A 19,971-nucleotide genomic window follows, 5' to 3' on the forward strand; every position below is an offset into this window, starting at 1 on the left:
CGCCGTGGGACACTGCTGCCTGTGGATGGGGCAATTTAAAAAAATGGGACTGTCTGGTGAACATCAGGACAGTTGGGACCAGGGCTGCCGTCAGGAATTTTGGGACTCATTTCCAGTTCGGGACCCTGGCCCCCCTCCTCACTTGACTTGACTCGTAACCCGGATCCTGCTCCCCCATCTCCTTTTCCACTGAGTTGAAGCCCGGAGGTCCTGGAGTGCAGGCTTCCTCAACTCAGCATGCCAGTGGCCAATTAAAATGCAGCACCGGCTGTTAAGCCAATTAGAGCTTGCTTACCGGCAGCCGCTCTGATTGTCTACCGTTACTCAAGCTCTGATTGGCTCAAAAGCTGGTGCAGCCTTTGATTGGCTGCTGGTGTCCTGGGTTGAAAAAGCCGGCGCTTCAGGATCTGCTTTGTTCAGCGCGCAGTGCAGTGGAGGCTGTCGGGGGGGGGGGGGGGTGTTCGGTGGGCAAAATAAGCTGCCCAGGCACTTCCAAAGGCTGTGGACTTGGATAACTGTACCCACTGTACGCCCTTATTACTGGCAGCTTGTGAGACTTGCTTTATTTAAAACACATAGACATGTTTTCCCAACAATTCACATCACTGCACTGTTGGCTTTGGGATGGCATCATAGCACTCTCCTGGAGAAGCATGTGGAGCTGCAGCTTGCGTGATCAAGTAGTTCATATCTTCATGATTCATATATAAAAAATGAATTTTGGGGTTTTATTGATCCTATTAATGTTTGTTGAAAGTATATCTGGAGAGCTGAAGTTCTTTGAATTTACTAAAAAATATCTATGTGGTTTGAAACTAAAGATTCTCAAGAGGATTGAGGGAGTTTTATAATGCTGCATACAGAATAAGATTCCGACAGTAGATACCTTGCTAATTTATTAAATAGAACTAAAATGTGGTATTCCACAAAAAATGTGTCTTAACAGTCCTTATATAGGTCAAAGCAGTTACAGCATATGTAACTTAACCTTAAATAGGTCATAAGTTACAGTATTTGTACTTTAACCTTATATAGGTGAACAGTTATGACATACAGTATATACCCTAACAATCCTTATATATACAGTAGGTCAAAAGTTACAGCATACAGTATGTACCTTAACAGTCCTTGTATAGGACAAAAGTTAAGGCATATGTACTGTACCTTAATAGTCCTTATATAGGTCAAAAGTTATGACACACGTACCTTAGCAAACCTTATATAGTTCAAAAGTTACATTACAGTATATTTACCTTATCCTTATATAGGACAAAAGTTATGATATATGTATAAACATAGAAACATAGAATTTGACGGCAGATAAGAACCATTTGGCACATCTAGTCTGCCCCTTTTTTTTATCCTTCAGGTAATCTCAACCCTTTTTGATCCTTATTTCTTTGTAAGGATATTCATATGCCTATCCCAAGCATGTTTAAATTGTTCTACTGTCTTAGCCTCTACCACCTCTGATGGGAGGCTATTCCACTTATCCACTACCCTTTCTAACATTTCCCTTGAACCTACCTCCCTCCAGTGTCAGTGCATGTCCTCGTGTTCTATTACTTCTTTTCCCTCCTGTACTATGTTAAAACCCTTCATATATTTGAAGATTTCTGTCATGTCTCCCCTTTCCCTTCTCTGCTCCAAACTATACATGTTAAGATCTTTTAGTCTTTCCAGGTAAGTTTTGTGATGTAGGCCATGCACCATTTAAGTTACCCTTCTTTGTACAGTCTCTAATGCACGGGTGTCAAACACAAGGCCCGTGGGCCAAATCCGGCCCGCCAGACCTCGTCATGTGGCCCGCGCGAGGAGATAGCACGCAGGGGCAGTGTGCCTAAAACAGGAGTGCTGCGGGCCGCGTCCGCGGCCGCCTTACCTGTTCCTCCACTGTCGGCGGCCATGTTCCTGTAGGCACATATGTATGCGGCTACAGAAACATGGCCGCCGGCCTCCACGGCTACGTGGAGGAGGGCCCGGCCGCCTGTTCCCTCTGATGCCCGGCAGTGACAGACACTGGGTGGGGACGTCATGACGATGACGCCGCCCGCCCATGCGTCTGTAGAGAAGTAGGAGCAGGCAGGGAAGCTGGACCGGGAGTCGGGGACAGTGTGGCCGCAGCAAGCAGTGAAGAAAAGCTGGAAGCCGCAGCAGCTGCAGGACAGACGGAGAAACAGTAAGTGAGGATGAGGATCACACTCACAATAAAAAAATATATATATCTGCTGTTTCCTGAGGTGTCCCCGTGTATAATAATAATAATGCCATGACACCACAGGCTGCTCCTCCTGTATAATCATTTATGTGTCATGGCATTACTTTTATTATATTATACAGGGGGAGCAGTCTGTGGTGTCATGGCATTATTATTATACAGGGGGAGCAGCCTGTGGTGTCATGGCATTCATTTTATATTATACAGGTGGAGCAGCCTGTGGTGTCATGGCATTATAATTATACAGGGGGACCTACAGATACAACCGTCCCTTTGAGGGTGACCAAACTGCTGATGCGGCCCCCGATGAATTTGAGTTTGACACCCCTGCTAATGTATTTATATCATTCTGGAGATATGGTCTCCAGAACTGGACACGGTATTCCAGATGAGGCTGTACCAATGACCTATAAAGTGGCATTATTATGTCTTTTTTTCTGCTACTGATTCCTCTCCCTATGCAACCAAGCATCTGACTAGCCTTCCTTATTGCTTTGTTACATTGCCTCCCTGCCTTTAAGTCACTTGAAATAGTGACTCCTAGATCCCTTTCCTCCTCAGCAGTTTCCAGTATAGTACCCTTGATACTATATTGAGCCTTTGGGTTTTTGAGTCCCAAGTGCCAAACTGTGTCAACATTCGGGGAAAAAAAAAAAGTGGAAAACCCCATGTCGACCATACCCACATCAACCTAGACACCTGTCGACCTTGTCCCCTGTCGACCTAGACTCATGTCGACCTTCTGCCATGTTGACCTAGACACCTGTCGACCTTCCAGCATGTCAAACCAACAGTGTCGACCTAAGGACTGTTGACCAAATGATCCCAACACCTGCACAGTATGCACTGGGTTAAACAGTCTCCTCTCTGCTCTTTAATTCCTGCCTGTGCCTGGTGAGATCACAAGGGAGATAGCCTATCACCCTCTGTGACCTGCTCATGACTTGTAAATACCGTTTCAGAGTCATTCACACTACAAATTGATTGGCTCTGAAACGGGTAGGACACTGCTTTTAACCCGTTTTGGATTACAGGTATTTCAAAAATGATAAATTCTCTCTGGACCTTTCACATTACAGCTAGATACGTTTTAAAGCCATTTAAAATCGGCAATATACCGTGTTTTAGCTGTAATGTGCAAGGGGTATTATTGTATTTTCATTAAACAGCATTAGTCATCAGCCTTCAACAACATACAGCAGAAACACCGGTACTTGTTTCCTAGCACGGCGCCCACGATATTCAGTCGTATGGCATTGTGTTCAATTTAAAATTGTATACCATTGTATATGGCATACAATGGCATACATTGCAATGCGATGCAATTTGAAATTGTATATACAATTTTTAATTGTATAAGCACCTTAATAGGACCTTACAATGTTAAATGCACCCCCACGCCACCGCCACTATCAATGCCAACCCGAAGCGTGGCGAACATAGCGAGCCCACGAGGAGCGGCGGTACGCGTCCTCCGACCTTTTCATACCCCCACTATCCACGTTGGCCTGGAGTTGATTTTATATAGTGTGGTGAGCGCAGCGAGCCACCGAGCCTGAAGCGTGGCGTGCGCAGCGCGTATTACTTTACATGTATTCCGCGTCCCCGCGCGGGGCTCTCTGCGCTTGCCACACTATATAAAATCAACTCCACGCTGACGTGGATAGTGGGGGTATGAAAAGGTCGTAGGCCGCGTACCGCCTCCCCTCGCGGGCTCGCTGCGCTCGCCACGCTTCGGGTTCACGTTCATAGTGGGGGTGGCGTGGGGGTACATTTAACATTGTAAGCCCCCATTAGGGTGCTTATACTATTTAAAATTGCATTGCATCGCATTGTATGGCATTGTATGCCTTATGGTCTGCGATGTGATTGGCGCCGTGATAATACAATAGTAATAATAATAGTACCGCCACACCTCCTTATCCAGTATATACAAAGTTAAAATTGCACAGAAAATAGTAATATATGCCCAAGTAATTTACTGGTAAAAACCACCTATCAGCGTCTGTGGAACATATGTACACAGCCAAGAGGTTGTAAGCTAACGTCATCATCATCTTTTGTGCCACACAAATCATCTGGCTTTCTCAGGTGCAACTGCATCTTTATGCATCTGTTTTCTTAGCCTCCATTATAATGCCCTGTGCTGTTCAGTTGTACCCACCTGGGTGCAAGCAAGTGTAAGGGGCAGAATCACTAATATGCATGTGCCCAGTGATCTGAGCATGAGCAGAATGATTTCATGATAGATCTGCATATCCATAATGGATGCAGGAAGTTTTCACAGCAAGACGGCCCACACTACACATTGCACCTGTGTCCTTTAATATATACCTCTTTGGAATCCCGCATCTGCAGCGCTTTTCCCAGAAACCCACACATGGGGAGTAAACACTGTCACAGGACCAGAGTCTACGCTCTTGCACGGCAGAGGGAGGAGGAGAAGGGGGGGGGGGGACGACTGTGCCCCTGGCCCCCAGCTGGCTTTGTACTTAATCTACCTCATATCCTTGGTAAACACCTACTCCATCACGTAATATATATACTGCTCTTAAAAGCCTATTTAAACTAAAAGATAAGAAAGCATATCAGTCATCAAAACAAATATTTTATTTAAGTTGCAAACATGCCATATTTGGAGAATGTAAATTAAACCCAGTGCCCTGTTGTTATTATTATTTAGTATTTTCCTTTCCTAAATTTATACTCATTCTAAGTCACTTTGCTTTTACCCTTAAGCTTGGGTTGCAGATTTGATTCAAAGTTCCGTATGCTGAGGAATCTGTACTCCGCAATCCATTCATGCGCCGTACCGACTCTGTGCTTTCATTCCCAACAAGCACAGTCTGTCCACAGATTGTCATAACAGATATAGGCAGCAAGAATGGAAGAACAGCAAAATGATTAAAAAAAATGAAAAATACCATGCAAAAACAATACCTGAATAACATACTGATTTAACAATAGCAATGATAAAATAACACACAATAAAAGCACAAACGAATCATACTGTACTTCATTACACATAAAATGCAGTGAAATCATAGAGAATAACAATGCAATGTAATTGTTATGATATCATGTAGACTTAAAATTTGCTTTTGAATGGAATAGCAAATAATAAAGTTAACCATGTTTATGTTGTACATACAGTCAGTTATTACATAAACTAAACATCTATTGTTAGTGTTTGCATGGTTCTGGGATATCGAATCAACCATGTATAGGTCAACAATACCATGATTGACCTTCTAGTGGTCAAGGGCGTCTAGTTAGATGCCGAACCTTGGTCAACCACATTTAGACAATAACGGGAGATTGATGCCTGTGAATGTTCGACAAGAATGTGGTCCACAGTAGCAAGGTCGACATGAATTTACATGTTTTTCTGGTGCTGAATGCCACAGGGGCCCCGGTGGACACTGTGTATGTATGTAGTGTCCCTACACATGGCACGCAGCGCTCACCATGCTTCAGACATGGTGCCTCACTATGCTTGGCACACTATTATAATATAACTCTATGTCCACTTGGATACTAAAGAAGGAGCCAAGTGGACCAGCACCAGAAAAACATGAAAAACTCTCGTTGACCTTGCTACTGTCGACCACGTTCCCGTTGGATGACATCGACCAAGTTAGACATCTAACTTGACACCTTCGACCACTAGTGCTCGATCATGGTATTATTGACCTAAACATGATCGATCCATCATCCAGATAGGGTTTGCATACCTTTTAGAGTTGCACAGGTTTATATATAGATATACCAAAAGTTAATGACAATCAGCGCCAGCATTTCTTGCAGCATCTCAACCCGACAAGAGACTGATACACACTAACTTCAGGCTGCTGGACATCAGATTTGCACATGTAACATAAATCCAGTTAAACAGAGCAGCTGTCAGGTACATACAGTCATTGCTCAATAGAGCATTGATTAGCAACAGACGGAATAATGGGGCAGATGTATTAAGCTTTAACAAGAGATAAATCCAAGGGTGATAAGGAGAGATAAACGTCCAGCCAATCACCTGCCAACTGCCATGTTACAGGCTGTGTTTGAAAAAAGTCAGTAAGGAGCTGATTGGCTGGACGTTTATCTCTCCTTATCACTCTTCCATTTATCTCTTGTTAAGGCTTAATACATCTGCCCCATTGATTCAGTTCATGAAATGTTTCCATTTTGTAAAGGCAGAAGCTGCCTTTTAAGGGCATTTGCAAAGTTGAAAATAATATAGTTTATATAGAATGTGCATTGTATGAACTAAACACACAATTAAAATATATTGAGGCCAGTGCAGTGAATCTAACACATTTTCAGACTGTGAATGCAAGTTCATATTTTGATACTGTGTCATCAGACGGTAATACACTTATGAATGGTTCCAAGTAATGACCTTTCCTTTAGTAGAACCCTAGTTTAACCTTATGTATCTTAGTTGTTTCTAAAATATTGGCCACAAACAGGCAAATATACTATAGCAAATGTATAAACACAAAATACAAATTAAAGACATCACATGTGCTGAAATTTGTAGGATAGTCTAGAACACATTGCTGACGTTATACAGTAGCTTGGAAGCCTTGCTAAGGCTGGTTCTGTTCATGGACCCTTATTCAGTGAAGCATAAATACTGGCTGCATTATTTTTACACTGCAATTTAGATTTCAGTTTCAACACACCCCACCCAAATTTAACTCTCTCACATCTGCCCCACCTGCAGTGCGCATGGTTTTGCCCATTTTGAGAACAAATTTATACTGCGATCAGATCTGAATAAGGGCATTTGTCTAAATTACTCGTTACCTGATCTTCAGCTGGGCCTGTAGTATATACAGTCCAGTTTAATAGAAAAATAAAGAACCACTAACAGATTTGTTTTATTTTTAATTATCCATACATATTTATTAAGAAGGACAGCTTACAGGGGCAGTATGTGCATGTTCTACCCATTTACACTTTCAAGATGGCATATAGTAGAGTACAGTGAAAATATTGATACTTGTTTCCTAGAACAGCGCCCACTAAGTTATTTGCTTGTCGGGTATTCTGCATAGTAAAATGTACTGCCGTGCGATGCGATTTTTTCATGTAATATTAGGTATACAATAATATGATTCTATGTCCTAAAATTAGGTTTTAGGCACCCCCCCACTATCCACGCCACCCCGAAGCATGGCGAGCCCCGCGAGGGGCGACGGTACGCGTCCTATGACTTTTTTATACCCCCACTATCCATGTCGGCGTGGAGTTGATTTAATATAGTGTGGCGAGCGCAGCGAGCCACCGAGCCCTGTGAGGGCACGCGGAATACATGTGAAGTTATGTGACGGTACGCGTCCTCTGACCTTTTCATACCCCCACTATCCACGTAGGCGTGGAGTCGATTTTAGATAGTGTGGCAAGCGCAGCGAGCCACCAAGCCCGAATCAACTCCACGCCGACATGGATAGTGGGGGTATGAAAACGTCGGAGGATGCGTACCGCTGCTCCTCGCAGGGCTCGTTGCGCTCGCTGCGCTTTGGGCTGGCATGGATAGTGGGGGGGGGGGTGCGTAAACCATCATTGTATGTCATATCATTGTATAGCATGTAGTGGCATCGCACACCCGATAAAATTGCATGCGATTGTATGCGATTTTGCAGGAGGTGCTATGCGATGCGATCCCCTGGGGCACACAGAGCAGTAAATAAATTACATTAAAAAATCTCATCGCATCGCATGCCACTAAATTGGCCCATGCGATGCGATTTCAATACGTTTGTGTACGTAGAAAATCTGGGCGCCGTTCTAGGAAACAAGTACCAAAATATTTTGCAGTTACTGGTACATTTTGGGCTTACCGTACGAACACAAGCATCCCTAGGCACATGCCTAATGGAAAATTCACAGCTGTATGTATGCCAACCATATGGTGTTGACCTATTCACCGTCGATCTATGCATTGTCTGTCAGCCATCCCGGTACTAACATACTCTACTACGGTTATGCAAAACGCGATTGTACAGAGAGGAGACCTTAGTGACCGCACATTGTTATAGGGTACACATATAGATCAGATGAACTGAGCATTACTAGTGTAAGACCACAGCATATTGTATTACCAGGGTTAATAATATATTATATAATCTCTTTGTAATGCTAGATTATGGGTGGCATTCTTTGAATGCTTAGTTAGTAATTTAAAATGTCATTATAAAATGGAATGATATTTATTTTGTAGACCAGCGGGGTGATTCAGCAGCCAGTTACTGGTTTTCCCGCTGGGGAAGTGGTGTACCTTTTTTGGGGGGGAAAGATTTCCATACTGCTTGAGCGTCTTTGTAATAAGACAACATACTACATTCTTATGAAACTTTGGTGGTAACCAGCCCAATTTTTTAAAATATATTTAATTTCTATTTAAACAGTAAAATTATTGACTGACATATCCCACAGCTTGCTTTTCAATAGCAAGGCTTAGGCACATAGTCATTATCAGGGGCAGGGTGGATTTTGTTTTAAATGAAAAAATAATGAATAAAACACTTAGGCCCTTATTCTGATCGGTGCGGATATTCCCGCATTCTTACGGTGCGGTCCGGACGCCACGGTGTTTTGCCGCGTGCGGCCATCGTCCGTAGAAACGCCCACGTGTCCTCCGCATTCGGACGGACTCACTCTTTAAGAACAGGGCGTGTTTACGGACGACATACAAAGCATGCGTGTGCGGGAGAAACACTCCGATTCGGCACGGTATTACAGAGTATTACAGAGTATGCTCGGGAATACCGCATCCGAACGGGAGCCAAGCGGTGCTACCGCACGTAAGCGGAGTATTTACGCCAAACAACCCACTATGAAGTATCTTCTGCTATACATCACATGACCCACTTATTCAATTACCTATCCTCATAAAAAACTTCTTATTTTGAATTGGAATCAATTAGATGCCAATATATCCTTACAAGCATGCCTAACACATGCATTGCACACATTAACCCTTACAGCAATTGAAGTGCAATGGTTTCAATTAAAGCACTGACAAGCGTCCTATTAGTGAGTAATGAGTAAAGGAGTAGATTCTATTGGGTTCAGGTGTTAATGGTTGTAGTCATTAGGCGTACGTTCGCCTAGCGCATGAACGAGTGGTGTCCGCAAAGCAATAGTACACTTGTGGACACCGCACATTTCTGCCCTTTTTGATCGCGTGCATTCGGAGTGGTTTCCGAATGTACGCCCCCCAACATAAGTGTACTCCCCCGTGTCCGCCCATGTTTCCGCCCCGTTTTGCCCACTTTGAAACTACGCCCATGTGTCATTCCGCATGACGCCCATAATACGCCCCTATTTCCCGAATGATAGCGGTGAACAGTTCTGGACGGGATCTGGCCGAACTGGTACCGAGTCAAGGCGTGGCACATGCGCGTTGCGTTCTCCACGCATGCGCAGACGCCGTAAACACGCGATCCGAAAGTATGCGGTAAAGTCCGCGTCAATCAGAATAAGGGCCTTAGAGAGGTTTAATAAATATACTATCTAAAGTCTGACTAGGACTTATCTATAGGGTGTATCTACATAATAGTTGCTTACTTTGGTTATCATCTTTCTAGGAGTTCCCAAAGTAGAAATGCGGGAGACCAGTGCAAATCAGCTTTTTAGACTGTAGGTACATGTTGTTTACTTGACTATATAAAAGGGTCTTCATGAGCACAAGCCTGTCACTGTGGCATTGAAGCATCACGGTGCTGTATAGTAGCCAAGGAGAGATTGATACCTTATCATTTTGACAGATTTTTTGATACTCTTACATGGATACTGTTATCTTCAATAAAACCTACTATACTTTGCACTCAATGTATGGACTAACCTCCTTGCTCACATCTGCTACTTGTAGGCAACTGCCAAGAGAGAGCATGATGGGGCCATGATGTTGCTATTCAAATAATCCTCCCAGATGTTCTGTGGGTTCTGTGGGTACAGGTACCTCTCTACTGTATTCAATTTAGGATTGCCCACCTCCCATGCTCTAGTCTAGGCAGAAGGGACTACAAGTTCACATTACTTAAGCCTTCAAAGCCAGTGGCATTTAAATGAGTAATAAAACATGGGCTAACATCCAACTCAAAATCAGGCCCTTCGTGTTTGTGACAACACAAGAGTTTGTGTTGCATTTTAAAAACAATGTTTTCATTAGTATTTACAATTACTGTAGCTATAAAATGTTTTTGCAAGAGTTTTCAAATGGCACTAATTAGCAATCTCTGAATGCAGAAAGGCACTACTGTAGAAAAAGACTGGTGATTAATGTGTGTACTGTGTGCACATTCATCTGCTTAATCACCGTCTTTTGTACTTATGCTCCCTATCCCACTGCTTGTGAGCACAATTGTTTGTGTGACCCTGTGACTGAAGGAGGGTACAATCTTTCATGTAGTTAACATAATATAGAACAATAAGACATTAAGTCATAAATGAGTCCATAAACATGTTATTTATCTGCTGAAACGTAAGCAAGCGCATTAAATATATCAAGCAATGCCAGAGCGGTGAAAATTACAATCCTGTTATATACTCATCTTATAATAGAAAATACAGTTAATATTGACTGTAGCTTATGCGCTAGGTTTTCCATGTGAAAAAATAATAACGATTTTAATCAATCCATTTTTCCCCTCACAATATAAATAATGATGGAATTAAAATTAAAGTTAAACAGAACAAGATCTAAAATTGTACAGATCAGTTGTTCGATCATTAAGCTGAATGTATACACCTACATTTACCAATGCCCCAGGTTAGCCAAAGACTTGGCTAGCAATACTAGAAACGGTGGCATAAATGTTGGGTTTAGGTTTTTTCCAGCAGGACAGTTGTATAGAGATACAACATTCAACATTTTGTTCTCCTCTTATACACCAATGGCACAAATCCCTTGTCCCACCTGATGTTCTGTTCAGTAGTCACTTACATCTTAATTATTCACAATGACTGCTTGTATGGCACAAATGGTCATTCAGTCGGGGTTATTCTAGTCCATTCTTTCTGACAAAATCCTTCTTAGATGGACAAAACCATGTGCACTGCAGGGGGGGCAGATGTAACTTGTGCAGAGAGAGTTAGATTTGGGTGAGTTATTTTGTTTCTGTGCAGGAAAAATACTGACTGCATGATTTTACACTTCAATATAGATCTCACTTTGAATAAAAACCCCACCCAAATCTAATTCTCTCTGCACAAGTTACATCTGCCCCACCTGCAGTGCACATGGTTTTGTCCATCTAAGAAGGATTTTGTCAGAAAGAATGAACTAGAATAAACCCCAGTATTTTCAATTTAAACAACGACCAAAATTACGAACACCACACACAGTACTGCAATTGTCCAGTACCAGTCATGCACATTTGCACACATGGCTTTTAACCCTTTAAGTGCCAAGTTAGATTGTCAAATTAGGCGTGAAAATTGCCAAGCAAAAATGATTATTTACCCTAATGACCTGTAACATTTACGTTATATAGGAAATATAATCTTTTTTTTTTAACACAACATTTTTTATTTGAACTTATATAACAAATGTGAGCGGCGCTGGCGTTTTTAGTGGATATTTTGAATCTCTCTCGCAGAGATGTTGGCACTCAAAGGGTTAAACTTGGACTACTGTATATACTGTACTAAAGAAAATATTTATAGTTTGCACAATGCCAAGTTAAAAATAAACGTGCCTTTAATCCAATTACCCCTCCAAATACATATTTGTTATTTATTCATGTTATTTTGAGGAATTAAAATGTATTTTTATATCTCTGTTGGCTGACAGATTTCAGTAACATTTTTTCAGACGCCACATAACCTTTGGAAAATAGCAAAATTCTTATTTGAAGAGTAATCAAAGCCACTATTTTGCATCAAAATATATCAAAGTCTATAGCTTGAATAAACTTGTACATGTATTTATAACAAAACACTAAATAAATACCAACCAACTATAGCAAATAAAGTGGACAGTCCATATTTGTGGACACAGGACATGACTCAGAGATGGATGATTGGACATGCGCACTGGAGGGATTTTGTGGCGCTGCACATGTATATGTCAGATTGGGCATACGGTGTGACAGTCTTGCAGTGGTGGTTAATGTGAGGATTTATTCACAAAGTGAGTGACAGGCAGGGAGTGCTTGTGGGAGGTAACGGGGCATGTCACAACTTGCGACTGTGACCCTATATGCTGTAAGTGAGGCATCTTACTTAGGAAGGCTAGGTGGCACAACTACTGTAAATAGTTACTCAGAAGGCTGATTATCGACTTATGTGCATCTGATAGTTCTGTCTTCATACACAAGCGGGTGTCTCAATCCAAATCCCAGTATCTGTGATATTTGCATATTTTCACACAGATGCTGCGAACTGAATCAGAGGCATGTTTTTTTACATAGTGCTTTCATATAATGCTGCATCAGTATACAGGGTCATATTTAACCACTCATTTCAGTCCTTGTTTCACTGGAGCTCAGAGTCTAAATTCTCAAAACAAAAACACAAAAACACACATGTAACATTTAGACAGCAGCCAATTCACCTACCATTAGTTTATAGATTGCAGGAGTGAACCGGAGCATCTGGAGGAAATCATTAAAACATGTATGGAGTCTAGCATGGAGACATGACTCCAGCGCAGTGAAGCAACACTGTGAAACGCTCTGCGACTGGATGTCCCATTAGAAGTATAGGATGGGACCCCAACGCCAAAGCCGATAGGTCACACAACATCAACCTTTGCTTTGTTTAGGAGAAAAGGCTGCATGGAAGCTTGGTAGGAACTCCACATAGAATGCACCATCCACACCTATTCACCTCAGTAACCTCAGTCCGCAAAATAAAATCTTGTTTTTGCCCTGTACCAATGCGTCTACGATCTGCTTTTCAGAAAAAGTCTTCACTCAGCCAAACTCATTTCATTAGCTGCCACAAACCTTTGCATGCGTGATTGTGTTATCATGCCCCCCACCTATTCCCTGCCAGATTATGGAACAGTAAAGCGACCAACCCTTCCACGGTGGTGGTGGTGGTGGGTGGGGAGGGGGGGGCAGAACCACACACAATTTTCTGGACTGGGGGCATGGTCCGGGTTGCTCTAGAAGACTTGCTTACCCTCCCAAGGGGCTGAAAGCGGCACCCGATTTTCCAGATCTGGGAGAGTAGGTGAGTATGAGGTGGCACTGCTCTACCATAGACGTTTTTTAGCTTTATTGTGCTTAGTACATGTGCTATCATGCAGTGAAGACAGAGCCATAAAGAATCATTAAGCCCCAACCACAGCAGTGATCTGGTAAGTGTCCCTGAAAGTAGCCAGATAAAGCAAAAAAAAAAAAAAAGCTAAAAACAAGTTAAAAACTAGAATATATTCCTTAGAAAATAATAAATAAAATGTGTATGAAAGTCAATGGCACTTCCTTACCTTGCTTTGTCTTTTCTGTCTCCTGCGAAGTCTCAGGAATTCTTTGTGTTGCCTCGATACAAAATTCACAGCTGCGTATTCCAGCAAAGCAGCAAACACAAACAATAAGCAAACCGCCATCCAGATGTCAATAGCTTTCACATATGAGACCTGCAACAGAAAAAAAGATTAAGAGATCCTTGTATTATTGAAAGGATAGTTCCACATTGAGGGTTTTTCTACAAAATGGTTAATTGTATTTGATTAAATACTAATAACATATGCAAATTTTGTTAATAATTTATGAAATAGAAATATATTTTTGAATGCTGAAAGAAAATCTTATATTGTACATAAGTAGTGGCGGCTCCTCCTGAGGCAGGCTGTAGCACAGTACAAAATTCAAATAGGTGAGCCTCACCAACTTCCACCAACTGCCATTCCAAATTGACTTACTGGCAGTTGGTGCGGCTCCCCTATTTGATTTTGAACTGTGTTGCAGTCCCTCCTCTGGAGCTGCCACTGTACAGAAGTTTTAATAGGGCAGATGTAGTAACGCACCAGCCAATCAACTCCTAACTGTTTTTTTTTCAAACATAGCTTATTGGCTGGTGCTTTATCACCTTCTACTTTATCTCCAGTTTATCTCCACGTTATCTCTTCACCAGGCTTAATACATCTGCCTCATTGTACTGGAATGGGGTGTGAGTAAGCTCAGATCAGATCTGACTGCATGGCTGCAAATTTGCGGAGCCCAGTGATCAAGAATACACAGCATAGTGAAATCTTGCCTGTGAATTGCTTAGCATGGCTTGCGAAAAGCTGCAAATTCATGGACTTTCATCGCAGGAGAGCCTCACGCAAGTGTACTACGGGCTACCTGCATGCACAGTCTATCGGTAATCCCCCGGACTGCGAATTTGCAGACTCGCAATCAAGTCTGAGAAATACATTGATTCGGAGACACTACTTCTGTTTTTTGCATTATTATTATTATTATTATTATTATTATTATATAGATTACTTTAAATTATGTGTTCACAACTTTTTTATTTGATATGATTTACAATAGTTGAATGCGTTGCCCAATACTTTACAGTATTTCGCTTATAGTACATATGTTCAGTATTGTAATGGTATAGAAAATGCAAGCAAATCGAACACGATAGCTTTCCAAAAGCAGTAGAAGAATAGGCTGCATGGCATAAAGCTGTACTGTATACTGTATTTGTGTACCAAATGTGAGTTCTAGGCAACTTGTTTGCAGGAATTGTACATACTGTAGTAACACATTGCTCAGTTGCAGGAGGACTCTAGATACTGTAACTCTGTTTATACCCGCTCATTAAATAAATAAATAAATTAAGTATAGGTTGAGTATCTCTTATCCAAATATCCGTTATCCAAATTATTATTATTATTATTATTATTTTTTTTTTTTGCTAAAAGCACTACTGGGGATATGATATTTAACTGGCACTACTGGGGACATCTGTAACTGGCACTACTGAGGATATGATATGTAACTGGCACTACTGAGGATATGATATGTAACTGGCACTACTGAGGATATCTGTAACTGGCACTACTGAGGATATGATATGTAACTGGAACTGATGTGGGGGGACATCTACTCAGAAAGGCAGAGGGGCTGAGAGCATTGCCAGCAGCTTACATAGAACATTGCAGCCCATTAGTGATGGAAAATGGGGCCTGGCTTGTGATTGCAGCATCCCTGTAAGATCACACCCCCTCCAACATAAGCCATGCCCCTTTTTTGAGCACACACTGGGTGGAGCCACACGAGCGTCCCAATTACCATATATACTTGAGTATAAGCCTACTTTTTCAGAACATTTTTTATGATGAAAAAGCCCCCTTCGGCTTATACTCGAGTGAGGGTCCCACTTGAGTCAATACGTTTTCCCAGTTTTTTTGTTGTTGTAAAATTAGGTGCCTCGGCTTATATTCGGGTCGACTTATACTCGAGTATATACGGTATGTTGTTTTAAATGTTGTGAGGTATGCACTCCACCCACTGACAGTACCAGGGCTGACCTCAGAAATTATGGGACCTGAGGCAAATAGATGGACACCCCATCCTGATTCCAAATGGTGGGCTTAAGTGAGAGCAATAGAGGGTTAATACAAGATTCTGTACAGTATATGTAGGCAAAACAAGGATTAAGGACAAGCATCATTCATCTCTTACATCTATTTAAAAGATGCTCAAGGTGAATATTTTAAAGTTAAAAATGCCCTATTTGTCTTTGTAAAAAAATAAAAAAATAAAAATCTGAATCCTCTGCACAATTTTGTTAACAATGGAGACAGTCACAACATGCATATATATAAATCAACCTGAAAGTTCATCATTGTGAAAATTCTCACAAGGTACAAGGTAACTCTCAGGAGGATAGAGATGTGCTGATGCAATTGTTGAATAATCAAGTAGCTGTTGGTTTAGATTAAATAGGATTTATAACTACTGTCACATTGCTCCACATGAAAAAATAAACCAGCTCGTAACAGTCACTGATGTAAATGTGGTAATTTTGAAACGCTTCAGACTGTATGCCTCCATACCTCCCAATATTGTAGAGCCCGAATCGGGACTCAAAGGGGCGTGACATCTTGTAAAGGGGGCACAACTTATTGGGGTGTCCGCGACCACAAAGCCACACCCCATTTTGCCAAAGTGGGGGCATGGCCACCTCTCCCTTCTGTCTCAGTGAATATGTGCAAAATATCTATGAGGTCACCTGGTCGCGGTGGGCAAGCCGTTACTTATGGCCATAACTAAGCGAAGAACCTCGCTAAAAATGCAAAATTTTATTGCAAAATTTTTGAAATTGGGAGTTTAATTTGTGCACCTGCACCTTTGACTTTGTATGCAGTTCTACTGAAAGGTCTCCGCAGGGTCGCACCTCTCAATTGGTGTGCACCCCAGGACCCCACCCCTGTATATCTAATGCCGTGTATTTCCATACACATTAGAAGGCCAGAGACCCCTTCTGCGCCTGGTGGTAGCACCCACGCCCACCTGTCCTATATATTGGTTTTAATTAGGTTCCTGACATTTCTTAGACTGCATGCAGAGCAAGGTGAGACCTGCACAAATGTTTAATGGATTATGAGATGGGGGGGTGCATTTCTGGGTTGTGGGCCCCCCTGGACTGGTGTGGCTGTTTGGCCTCAGGAGCAACACAAATTAACACTTATTTTCACTTTCATCCCTAGTGTCTGTTTTATTTCAATGTAATTCATTTCTAACCTTTACCTCTCACTACTTCACCTCTCACTACTTTATCTCTCATTTTTTTACCTCTCACTTACTTACCCCTGCTATGTTTTAGCAGCCTCTCTCACTAACCTATCCTCACTTTGTTTCACTATATATTTCTTTCAGTCTTGTGTTGCCCTGGGGTCACTCAGCTGCACCATTTTGGGGTGCCCTGAGCCCTAGATTTGTACCTACCAAAATGTTAGGGACTTGCCCGACTAATGAGGTCACCTGGTCGCGGTGGGCAAGCCGTTACTTATGGCCATAACTAAGCGAAGAACCTCGCTAAAAATGCAAAATTTTATTGCAAAATTTTTGAAATTGGGAGTTTAATTTGTGCACCTGCACCTTTGACTTTGTATGCAGTTCTACTGAAAGGTCTCCGCAGGGTCGCACCTCTCAATTGGTGTGCACCCCAGGACCCCACCCCTGTATATCTAATGCCGTGTATTTCCATACACATTAGAAGGCCAGAGACCCCTTCTGCGCCTGGTGGTAGCACCCACGCCCACCTGTCCTATATATTGGTTTTAATTAGGTTCCTGACATTTCTTAGACTGCATGCAGAGCAAGGTGAGACCTGCACAAATGTTTAATGGATTATGAGATGGGGGGGTGCATTTCTGGGTTGTGGGCCCCCCTGGACTGGTGTGGCTGTTTGGCCTCAGGAGCAACACAAATTAACACTTATTTTCACTTTCATCCCTAGTGTGTGTTTTATTTCAATGTAATTCATTTCTAACCTTTACCTCTCACTACTTCACCTCTCACTACTTTATCTCTCATTTTTTTACCTCTCACTTACTTACCCCTGCTATGTTTTAGCAGCCTCTCTCACTAACCTATCCTCACTTTGTTTCACTATATATTTCTTTCAGTCTTGTGTTGCCCTGGGGTCACTCAGCTGCACCATTTTGGGGTGCCCTGAGCCCTAGATTTGTACCTACCAAAATGTTAGGGACTTGCCCGACTAATGAGGTCACCTGGTCGCGGTGGGCAAGCCGTTACTTATGGCCATAACTAAGCGAAGAACCTCGCTAAAAATGCAAAATTTTATTGCAAAATTTTTGAAATTGGGAGTTTAATTTGTGCACCTGCACCTTTGACTTTGTATGCAGTTCTACTGAAAGGTCTCCGCAGGGTCGCACCTCTCAATTGGTGTGCACCCCAGGACCCCACCCCTGTATATCTAATGCCGTGTATTTCCATACACATTAGAAGGCCAGAGACCCCTTCTGCGCCTGGTGGTAGCACCCACGCCCACCTGTCCTATATATTGGTTTTAATTAGGTTCCTGACATTTCTTAGACTGCATGCAGAGCAAGGTGAGACCTGCACAAATGTTTAATGGATTATGAGATGGGGGGGTGCATTTCTGGGTTGTGGGCCCCCCTGGACTGGTGTGGCTGTTTGGCCTCAGGAGCAACACAAATTAACACTTATTTTCACTTTCATCCCTAGTGTGTGTTTTATTTCAATGTAATTCATTTCTAACCTTTACCTCTCACTACTTCACCTCTCACTACTTTATCTCTCATTTTTTTACCTCTCACTTACTTACCCCTGCTATGTTTTAGCAGCCTCTCTCACTAACCTATCCTCACTTTGTTTCACTATATATTTCTTTCAGTCTTGTGTTGCCCTGGGGTCACTCAGCTGCACCATTTTGGGGTGCCCTGAGCCCTAGATTTGTACCTACCAAAATGTTAGGGACTTGCCCGACTAATGAGGTCACCTGGTCGCGGTGGGCAAGCCGTTACTTATGGCCATAACTAAGCGAAGAACCTCGCTAAAAATGCAAAATTTGATTGCAAAATTTTTGAAATTGGGAGTTTAATTTGTGCACCTGCACCTTTGACTTTGTATGCAGTTCTACTGAAAGGTCTCCGCAGGGTCGCACCTCTCAATTGGTGTGCACCCCAGGACCCCACCCCTGTATATCTAATGCCGTGTATTTCCATACACATTAGAAGGCCAGAGACCCCTTCTGTGCCTGGTGGTAGCACCCACGCCCACCTGTCCTATATATTGGTTTTAATTAGGTTCCTGACATTTCTTAGACTGCATGCAGAGCAAGGTGAGACCTGCACAAATGTTTAATGGATTATGAGATGGGGGGGTGCATTTCTGGGTTGTGGGCCCCCCTGGACTGGTGTGGCTGTTTGGCCTCAGGAGCAACACAAATTAACACTTATTTTCACTTTCATCCCTAGTGTGTGTTTTATTTCAATGTAATTCATTTCTAACCTTTACCTCTCACTACTTCACCTCTCACTACTTTATCTCTCATTTTTTTACCTCTCACTTACTTACCCCTGCTATGTTTTAGCAGCCTCTCTCACTAACCTATCCTCACTTTGTTTCACTATATATTTCTTTCAGTCTTGTGTTGCCCTGGGGTCACTCAGCTGCACCATTTTGGGGTGCCCTGAGCCCTAGATTTGTACCTACCAAAATGTTAGGGACTTGCCCGACTAATGAGGTCACCTGGTCGCGGTGGGCAAGCCGTTACTTATGGCCATAACTAAGCGAAGAACCTCGCTAAAAATGCAAAATTTTATTGCAAAATTTTTGAAATTGGGAGTTTAATTTGTGCACCTGCACCTTTGACTTTGTATGCAGTTCTACTGAAAGGTCTCCGCAGGGTCGCACCTCTCAATTGGTGTGCACCCCAGGACCCCACCCCTGTGTATATATATAAATCAACCTGAAAGTTCATCATTGTGAAAATTCTCACAAGGTACAAGGTAACTCTCAGGAGGATAGAGATGTGCTGATGCAATTGTTGAATAATCAAGTAGCTGTTGGTTTAGATTAAATAGGATTTATAACTACTGTCACATTGCTCCACATGAAAAAATAAACCAGCTCGTAACAGTCACTGATGTAAATGTGGTAATTTTGAAACGCTTCAGACTGTATGCCTCCATACCTCCCAATATTGTAGAGCCCGAATCGGGACTCAAAGGGGCGTGACATCTTGTAAAGGGGGCACAACTTATTGGGGTGTCCGCGACCACAAAGCCACACCCCATTTTGCCAAAGTGG

The 19,971-nt window shown here is 42.4% G+C and overlaps 1 protein-coding gene across 1 annotated transcript in view; it reads right to left on the reverse strand.

Moving 5' to 3' along the window:
- GLRA2 (glycine receptor alpha 2) overlaps positions 1-19,971 on the reverse strand; it is a 201,269-nt gene that overhangs the window by 44,128 nt on the left and 137,170 nt on the right. The window contains exon 8 of the mRNA XM_083172460.1: positions 13,662-13,811. Within this exon, the coding sequence (XP_083028586.1) occupies positions 13,662-13,811 (150 nt within the window). The remainder of the gene's footprint in view (positions 1-13,661; positions 13,812-19,971) is intronic.

This window comes from Crinia signifera, chromosome 2, assembly GCF_055691185.1.
Source record: "Crinia signifera chromosome 2, ASM5569118v1, whole genome shotgun sequence".
NCBI classification, from domain to species: Eukaryota; Metazoa; Chordata; class Amphibia; order Anura; family Myobatrachidae; genus Crinia; species Crinia signifera.